General features: G+C 42.2%; 1 protein-coding gene across 1 annotated transcript; it reads left to right on the forward strand.

Moving 5' to 3' along the window:
* Positions 1 to 7,187: 7,187 nt before the first annotated feature.
* C7974DRAFT_475262 (uncharacterized protein) lies at positions 7,188 to 9,640 on the forward strand (the record flags this gene model as incomplete). Its single annotated transcript, XM_046146639.1, has 3 exons — positions 7,188 to 7,334; positions 7,382 to 8,339; positions 8,494 to 9,640. Exons 1-3 carry the CDS (start codon positions 7,280 to 7,282, stop codon positions 9,638 to 9,640), a joined length of 2,160 nt encoding a protein of 719 aa, XP_045993711.1. The 5' UTR covers positions 7,188 to 7,279.
* Positions 9,641 to 10,329: the final 689 nt, after the last annotated feature.

Consider the following 10,329-nt stretch of genomic DNA (forward strand, 5'->3'; position numbering starts at 1 on the left):
ATAGGCCTATGCAACGATATTTTCTTATACAAATTAATTATATAGAGTTGCTGTTCGGCTGCTGCGCGTAGTGTGGGTGCGAGGTGCCGCAGGAGGCTCTGCAGCAACAACACCACGCCGCGCAGCCACTGCACTACAATTTAGCTTCTTTCTTAGTGCCACAGACTGCGATTCCTTGCGCTTGCCTCTTTGGGGCAATTCTACAGCTTTTGCAGCGTCGCGAGCTTGCTTATTATGCTCTCTTTAAGCTTTGCGTTTAGCTGCTTCCTTAGCCTTCTTAGCTCTGACTTACTTACGCTCCTCTTTCTCCCTCGCCCACTGCTCACGCCTCTCCTGAGCAATCTTCTCCTTGTATAGCTTGTTAGCGTGTCTAAGCTTTACTATCTCTGCTTTTCTAAGTTCTTCTGCCTTCTAGTTCTGTTGCTTAGTCCTCTTATTAGAGCGTGCTTTCTCTACTCTGCTAGGAGAGTAAAACTCTGCCCTACTGTGATGCTCCTCGCGAGGTTAAAACTAAAGAGCTTTGCTCTTGTTATTTTGCTTCTTCTAAGTCTTAAGCACCTTTTTAAGGCCTGCTATCTTATAGTAGAGTAGGGTGTTTTAAATTAAGATATAATAGAGTAAGCAGCTAATCTTTCTTAGCTCCTTACTACTCTTATCCCTAGTAACTTCCTTTAATAGAGTCTCTTTTTTAAGCTAATTCTTGCTAGAGTAGACTAAAGAAGAGCTAGTACTGCTATTAGAGGCCTTTAAGGTATCTTTAGTAAAGTATTAGAGAATAATATTAGGTTCTTTAAAATAATAGGTATATTACCCCTATAGCCTAAGTATTAGCCTCTAAGTAAATATGCTTACCTAAGCCTTCTAGAATAGATAGAAGAAGTTACTCTTCTTAATTACTAATAGCCTCTAACTACTATAAAGGTATATTATAAGCTCTATTAAGTATATAGTTAATAGAGGCTTAAATAGTACTTTATTAAGTAGATAGTATATAGGTTAAATAAAGAGAAAGTATAGCTAGTAGTATCTTATTCTAATTATAGTAGTTAATAAAGTCTATTATTATATAGAAGCTATAGCTATTAAAGATTAGAAAGTAGTACTTTCTTTAAGCTTTAGCCTTAGTAAAGTAATTAAATACTTATTTAAGCTAAGTAAGACCTATCTTATTATTAGTCTAGCCTAAAGATAATAAGGTAATAAGTATAGAGTATACCTCTAGCTATACTTTCTCTACCTAGCTTAATTAGAGAGTACTATTAGTAGACTTATAGATAAGGCCTAAGAGTACTACTAATCTATTACTATATTTATAAGCTAAGAGTATAATCTATATATAATTTCTATCTTAAAGTAATACTTTAACCTTTTTCTTTTCTTATATTTATCTATTAAATAAGTATATTATTCTAGTAGTTACTCTAATTATAAAGCTCTTTTTATCTATATTATATATATAATAGCTATTAATCTTATACTTAGTAATCTTATACTATAGTAGGTTAAAGTATAACTTATACTTAAAGTATAAATTAGTATTATAATAATTAAAGTCTATACCTATTAAGTATTAAGAGATAAGATAGATAGAGTAGTTATTAATAAAGTAGGTAACCTAGCTCTTACTTATAGGTTCTAGAGCTATAGATAATATAAAGTTCTTAATTATTTCTCTTATAGGTAGTATATAGCCTAGGGCCTAATCTACTCTAGATAATATTTTATATTCTAATTTTATAAACTCTCTTCCCTCTCTAGATTTTAAGACAAATTTAACTAAGTATATAGTAGCTAATATTACTAAGTAACTAATATTATAGAGTAATAGTAACAATACTAATACTATAATAATTAAGCACTACTTAGGTAGCTATTTAGTAGCTTTAAATATATTTATATTAATATATTATAGTTATCTACTAACTAAGTATACTTATACTATAGGTCTAGTAAATACCTAGAACCTTATATAGTAATTATTTAAGTTATAACCTTAAGGTCTATATTAAGATTATACTTTAAGCAAAGCTTATAAGCACTATTTAATTAGTTCTTAGGGATAAATACTATTAAGGAAACTAAAGGAGTCTTGCACTAAGAAGTATAGATATAATCTATCTATCTTAAGGGCAAGAGGTAATAATAAGTAGTATAGAGTAGACTATCTAGCTTAAAGATTAAGTTAAGATCTAATATTATAGATAAATACTTAGGTTAAATATAAACTATAAGAGTTATATTCCTACTTGCTATATACTATAGAGAGTATAGTAGTTTACTAGGCTTAATATAAGCTATATAAGCTAGGCTTACTAAGCTTAATATAAGCTACGTAAGCTTTATATAATACTTACTTTAGCTTAACTACTAAGGAGTAAGCTTATTATATAACTTATAATAAAACTATGCTATATAGGATAGTCTATATAATATTATACTAAGCGTATTAGCATTTGCTAGGTATTAGCATCTAGTTAATTATAAAAGGGCGATTATAATAGTAGCTTAAGAAAAGTAGTTAATACTATATATTATATATAGTAATAGCTTATTAATATATTCTAGTATATCTAATACTACCTAGATTAAAGGTATAAGGCTATAAAGTTAGTATATAAATAGTACTAGTACTAGATTAATATATATTACTAGTATAGCAAGGGTAATAGTATAGATACTATTAGAGTTAAATAAGAGTAATTTTTTACAGTATTATAAGTTAGATATTTAACTACTTAGAAGAAAAGAATAATTAAGATAATAAACTCTAGCTATAAATAGTAAGAATACTTTTATTTTAAATAGTATAGAATACTAACTAGTTTATAGTCTACTTCTACTATAGAAAGCCCTTAGAGTTATAAGTCTTTTATAGTATTATAGGTTAAATATAGTTTAAGGACTTAAAAAACTTTTAAACTTCTATAGAGCTACCTAATAATCTATAGTTATAGATAGCTATACTTATAATTATTAAGTTAACTTTATAGTTATATATATAATATAGCTTATATAATATATTATATCCCTAAAGCTCTTAGAACTATATATAATTTATAATATATAAGTATTAGTATCCTTAGAATATACTTTACTATAATAAGTATATAATAATGTTTATGCTATAGGTAGAGGGCTTTAGCCTGTTTTATAAATTTTTTTGCAATATACCTCTATTTTTTATACTTTATTAATAAAATTATAGGTAGTATATAATAAGAAGTAAGCTCCTCTATATATACTATAAGCTTAGCTTCTCATTATAAGGTAAGTTTCTATTATACTATTACCTTCTTCTTTTGCAATTACATCTTACCCCTCTACTTGCATATTAACGTTAACTACACAACCTTATATTTTTTAGCTACTTTAGACTACAGGATCTTATCTTTAGAGGCAAAAGTATTGCACTCTATAAGGGCTTCTTCTAATCCTATTGCGTTGTGTTGTTATAGAGTTAAGAAAATAGAGGTGTTTTGGTGGTTCAGCGCATTACGCGCACGGACACGGTACCGTGTCCGTGCGCGTAATGCGCGGATTCGCGTAATGCGCCGAAACCCCCTAAAGTGCACCTGAAAAATGAGGTTATAGAGCCACGTACAATAGTTATTATTGCGAGATTGTTTAGTGGAGTGTTCTATAGGTCTATGCGATAATTATTGCCTATATATTTTATTTATATAGAGTGGCGGTGCGGCCACTGCGGGTGGTGTGTGTGCGAGCTGGTGGAGGAGGCGTTGCAGGCTTTGGTTGACTACGCGCACCTACACCACGACGCGCAGGCTTTCTTCTTACTATAGAAGCTTTTGAAGCTGTCTTATTGCCTCTTTGGGACAATTGTATAGCTTTCTGGGCGTCCTGAGCTTGCTTCTGACGTTCCTTTTCAGCCTTGCGTTCAGCTACTTCTTCTGCCTTCTTGGCTTTGACACGGTCTCTCTCTTCCTTCTCCCTCACCCGCTGCTCACGCTTCTCCTGAGCTAGTCGCTCTTTGTATAGCTTGTTTGCGTGCCTGAGTTCAGCCATCTCTACTTTTCTAGCCTCTTCTGCCTCAGCTTCTTGTTGTTTTACCTGCTCATACTGACGTGCTTTATCAACCCTACGAGGAGAGTAAAACACTGCTCCACCATAATAGTCCTCAGGTTCCTGGAAGTCAAGGACTTTGCTCTTCTTCTTGTGCTTCTTCTGAGTCTTAAGAACCTCTTTTAGGCCTGCTATCTCATGGTGGAGTAGCTGGTTTTGGACTGAGATGTGGTGGAGCGAGCGGCTGATCTTCTTCAACTCCTTACTACTCTCATCCTTGGCAACCTTGCGCAGTAGGGTCTCTATTTTCAGCCAATCTTTGCCAGAATAAGTTGAAGAAGAGCTTCCGCTAGCATCAGAGGCCTGGGGAGAAGGCTCAGCAAAGCGGTGAAGGATGACGTTGGGTTGGAGGGGTGCTATACCCGTTGCCTCAAAAGACTTGAGTATCAACTCCTGAGTAAACGTGCTCGTCCAGGCCTTCCAGAATAGGTGGAAGAAGTCGCTCTTCTTGATTACTGATAGTCCCTGGCCATTGTGAAGGTATGTTGTGAGCTCCTTTGAGTACGCAGTTGAGAGAGGCTTGAACATCACTACATCCAGCGGCTGCAGCGTGTGGGTTGAGTGAGGAGGAAGGATAGCCAGCAGTATCTTATTCTGATCACAGTAGTTAATGAAGTCCATAGTCATATGGGATCCATGGCCGTCAAGGATCAGGAGGCGCCACTTCCTCCGCGCCTTGGTCTTGGTGAAGCGATCAAACACCTGTTGAAGCCAGGCAAGGCCTATATCGTTGTTGGTCCAGCCAGTAGGTGATGAGGAAACAAGTACGTCGTGTACCCCTGGCTGTACTTCCTCTACCCAGCTTGATTGGATGGTACTGTTGGCAGACTCGTAGAGGATGCCTGGCGGCAGTGCAGTCCCATCACCACACACACAAGCCAGCAGCGTAACCCAGGCCCTATTACCATCTTGAAGTGATGCTTTGACCTCCCCCTTCTCCCACATCCGCCTACTGAACACGTGTTTCGTCCTAGTAGTGATCCCAATCATGAACCCCTTTTCATCCATATTGTATGTGTGGCAGCTCTCAACCTTATACTCAGTGACCTTGCGTTGTAGTAGGTTGAAGTATAGCTCATACTTTGTGTATGAATCAGCGTTGTGGCGATTGGCGTCCATACCCGTTGAGTATTGAGAGATGAGATGGATGGAGTAGTTGTTAATGAACCGAGTAACCCAGCTCTCGCTCACACGCTCCTTGGCCACAGAAGACGCGAAATTCTGTATCATCTCCCTTGTAGGTGGTATAGAACGAGCAGTAAGCTCTCCTATATAAGTTACAAGCTCCTCCTCTTGTTGTGGAGTGAGCTTTTGCTGTGCAATAGCCTTCTCATTACGCGACCGCGTCTCACCCCTCCACGTGCGCGTCAACGTTGACCGCACAACACCATGCTTTTCAGCTATTTTAGACCACGGGATCTCATCTTCAGATGCAAAAGTATCACACTCTAAAAGGGCTTCTTCTAATCCCATCGCGTTGTGTTGTTATGGAGGTAAGATAATAGGGGTGTTTTGGTGGTTCGGCGCATTACGCGAATCCGCGCATTACGCGCACGGACACGGTACCGGTAGCATAGATTTCTTTTTATCGTAGATGTGGGTATCGAAAGGCTATTCAACATTTTGGCCAGTAAAGACAACGCAAGGAAGTCAGATGGTATTTTGAAGGGTGTTTCATATGCGCCGAACGCCGACTCAAGCTTTTTCGCCAGAACACTCGCCTGTGCGGCTAGAACAGTTGTACAGTGCACGAGACGCTATAACAATTGCGCTGACACCTGCGGTGGTCTGCCGCCACGAAAGCGCAGAATATTTAGAAGGGACCGTTCGATATTCAATCAGCTCCTGGCCACATTCAGGATCTAAAACTCGTTGAAGATCTCCCAAGCACAAACCGAGAAATCCAAGTAGCCCGGCGCCTAGTTTAAGGAAGAGTCCATGCGGTTTCTCGTGTTTGCTTCGAGATTGCGGGAAAGCCTCATCATCAGAAGGGAAGGTGCAAGTGACACAAGGAAATGTCTCATATCAAATACCATAATTTTCTCTGTGTAATACTGCCTTGAACCACAATCCTCGCCCACTGCATTATTGCACGCGGCAGTCAGGCCTTGCCTTACGCGCTCTCTTCCAGACTTCAACATCCTCAACAAACTCGGGACAGCAACGTCCTGCCTGGGAAGCGAAACGTCGGAGTAGGAGCTGCACCTCTATCGAGGAGCAGCCACGTCATATCCCAGGTGTCTCTGTCCACATCACTGTAGGTCGCGATGTACTCCATCAGTGTGCCACATCGCATGTGAATGTATGGGGATCCAGGGGGTTTGTCAGGTGCATTTACGTCCAGGCCCACGGTGTCGATGAGATGTCGTATCATTGCCATGCGCTTCTCGAGGTCTCTGAGATGCGCCTCCTCGGCTGCCTTAATGTGTTCCTACATGGCAGCAAACCGACAAGTTTCCTCAATGTTTTTGCCCTCTTTCGTACTAGTCCCGGATCGACTCCGCCACTACTACCCCTGCACTTGCCCCTTTAGAGACGTCTTGACTGCGTGACCTCCGCTGCCGTGCTGAACCTCCCTTCTCCTGCAACTGCGCGGCATAGCTCTGTCTCTACGATAGAGTTGTGGTAGGTAACGGAAGATGGAGGTCACCTATGATAGGTTAGTGCAGCGGGTTGATCAGGGGCTAGGTTACCGAAACAGAAACACGAGGGGGCAGATCCACCTAAAAGAATGACCGGGCTGGAACACAATAGGGCCGAAGGCCAAGCATTCACTCAACCGCAACCAATTTTGCACTCAGCCGTAACCAAGTTTGCCTCGCACTGACAGATCTCCCGTTTCTAATTGGTGCGGCAATCGAATTCGTAGTGTGCATCGAGAGACCGAGTCAGCCTACCAAAGAGTCATGCAATTGACAAGGCTTAAGCGAGCGGAGAGATGCTGGTTCCAGGCTGCAGACTAGTTCGCTTCTTTTCAGCTGTCAACACACCCTGACTGGAAGCCTGCATTAGTGTACCAATAGAAACAGCAGCACCTGTTTACAGTAGGATTAAGCAAATGACGATGCTTGCGCCATCCGCTTATGAGCCGTCGTTCGTCCTGAAAGCGAGAAACCTGGCGGCATAGATATACGAATAGGCTCAGCAACCACCGTTCAAGAGTTTCGCTGCCGAATTCGCTTCATCTTACGACGGCAAGATGGTGATGTGGTGGGACTGCGATGCAGTCTATTGTGGCTTCTGGAACAACGAGGGTAAGGTATTGGTCCATTGATGATCCTATCCTAACACTCAGCTAAAGGCAATACCCACAATCATCGAGGGACCTTGACACTCCCGACCCAATGGGGCCTCATCCTTGTCGGCTTCTTCACCTTGTTCATCAAACTGTCCAGCGGCTACCTATGGGGAACTATCAAGTTCACCATCCACCAGTTCAGTGCTTCCACTAAGCCTCGAGATGCTTCATACCACCAATTGCAGCTAGTGCTCCACAACACGGAAAGCGAGTCGACTTTCATCACCCAGCTGACCAAGGTCTTGTGGGCACACCGGGGCGGACGACCTAGGATGTTTCGGAAAGGTCTTGCCTTGATTCTATTTGCTGGCCTATACACCATCGCGTTTGCTTTTACAAGCGGCGTGTCGAGCAGAATTATCCGCGCCCACGATTCGAGCGTTTTAAGCGTGTCCAAACACTGCGGCTGGTTCAAGGAGCCTACTCTCGGGAACAGCTCCTCAATATCGTCCGGTGGTGTCTTTGAATCAGTAAATGCAATCTCCGTGATGGCACGAAATGTTTACCGCAGAAGTGCGAGTTACTCCCGGTCTTGTTATGGTCGCTTCGGAGATAAGTCAACGGCATGTGAAAATTACATCCTACCGACATTGCCCTATATCGTTCGAAGGAACGTTCCATGTCCATTCGCTGGCAGAGCATGTAACGGCTCTGCTATGTCACTCGATACAGGTTATTTGCGCTCTGACAGCCATTTTGGAATGAATACACGCTCTGAGGATGCCCTGTCTGTGCGGAAAGTTCTCACATGTGTACCTTTAGCTGGCGAACAGTACACAGATGGTTGGCAGCAGATGCCACCGACGTTGTCAACTGCTCAAGATCTGCCGCTGGATACTAGGCTTAAAGGTTATTCATTTGGCCGAACGAACAGCATTTTTGGTTCTTTTAATGATTTGAACTACACTGCTGCTATGGACGAAGTGCATTGGAGGTTTGGCAAGCAACCGTACAGTCTCAAGTAAGTTGCGCAAGTTTCTCTCATTGTCTCTAAGTCCTTGATCTCTGCGGGTGCTCAAGGATTGAGACATTTCCCCGTCCCTAATCACAAAGGTAGTCACATGATGTTCCTACTGCAATGACCAACAGCGGAAAGCAACGTTAACATCTTGCAGATGGACCAATAATATTCTAGACCTGCCACCCATTCCCGCTTGGTTCCCTTTCACGCCGATTGCAGACGTACAAAACACAACAGCGGACACGATTATCGTCGGCTTGACCAATAGGAACGACTTTGCCTCACCCATCGCGGATCCTTGGTTTGCTGTCGACAATTGTAGCACATTATCGGGGTCGCTAGTTGCGACGACCTGCCGGGCAGCAAATCCACTATCGTTTCTCGGGTGCCAGGAGCAATACCAATTCTGTAAAACGGAAACCGGATCCGCCGACTCTTGCACACCACTTACAGGCCTCTACCGCCTAACCCCCGATGTTTTTCTTGCGAAAGAATTACCATGGAATGGCACCATGCTTGCCAATATGGATCCCAAGCAATCAGCCCTCTACCGATTTCTCGCCAAAATACTCTCAAGTAGCCAACTTCACTTTCAGCTTGGCTTCATTGGGCACGAGAATCTTATCGCACAGGACTCTCTTTGGGACGGCGGTTTTGGCTTCTCCCTGTCCGCTAACTTGCCTTCTAATCAGTGGGAAATGGAAGTAATGAACTGGATGAACGTCTCTCTTTCGAACACACAGCGCGGGACCGTGACTTACAGTCGTCCAAGCGAGTTTGATATCGGTGGCGGCGTCTCAAGCCTAGAATACATGGAGCACCCACAAGAAACGGAACTGCGCCGTCTCTGCGAGCAGGTCAAGGTGCGCAGCGCTACCCATACTTCGTTTTCCGTCCTCGCTATGGTGGTCACCATTGCACTGGGAGTCATTTGTATTGTCTCGGATTTCGTGGTCCGCAGAGTAGTCTTCTTTTTCCAGCGCCGCACAGGACATGGTGTCGAGAAACATCAGCAGTGGACCGATAGCTCCGCATTTCAAATGCAGCGGATGGCAGCCGAGGGCGCCAGCATCGGGCCGTGGAGAGAAACGAAAGATGACGTGCCGACTTTGGTGAACTCGAGGCTCCTGTTCAGTCTGACTGGGCAGCAACGGACTTGGGACGTCGATGAGGCCTCGGATCAAGGAAGCTTGGACGTAAAGGGGATTCGACGTAGAGCTTTGAACAAGGGTGTCACGCACCGAGAAACGGAACTACAAGATCTTGTGGAATTCAGTGGCCTCAACGCGAGACACGTTTGAGTACTCTAAGCAAGTATCGTACGCCAGCTTTTCAAGCTTGAGGATCAAGCGCAATTTTCGAGGTATCAAACGAGTAGGGAGGCTAAATTTTCTCCGCTTCCTCAGCCACCCGCTTCCCGTCATCAAGTACTTGACCCACATGCCTTCCTGGCTGGTTTTGTCTGCTGCCTTAAATACCGGTGCTTAGCCTAGCTACTTAATGCAAGTCTCTTATATTATATATGTAAGACTCGGTTGCTTAGAGCTTTAAAGCGCATAGTGTATAAGGATCTACTAATAACCTTGTAGGGCTGCAGCTTATAGCTTTGCTTAATTAACTTTTCTTCTAGCCTATTAAGACTTTAACTAATAGAATAGAGCTACTATTAATCTAAAAATCTATTTGCATTATATACCTATCCAATATAAGGGCGCGTGGAGGACACCAAATCGCAGCGAAACAGGTTTAGCGTTAGGGTTTTCGCTTAATTAAGAAGCACATTTTGGTGGTCCCTATCTAATATAAGGGCGCGTAGAGGACACTAAATCGCAGCGAAACAGGTTTAGCGTTAGGGTTTTTGCTTAATTAAGAAGCACATTTTAGTGGTCCCTCGCGCAACCCTAACACCTCTAAATCGCAATTAATTTTTACTTAGATTAAAAAACGTCTTATATAAACTCGATTTCTACGTACTTTGCGCAGCGATGCT

The sequence above is a fragment of the Boeremia exigua genome, assembly GCF_020726555.1.
Source record: "Boeremia exigua strain MPI-SDFR-AT-0100 chromosome Unknown C7974scaffold_11, whole genome shotgun sequence".
Lineage (NCBI taxonomy): Eukaryota > Fungi > Ascomycota > Dothideomycetes > Pleosporales > Didymellaceae > Boeremia > Boeremia exigua.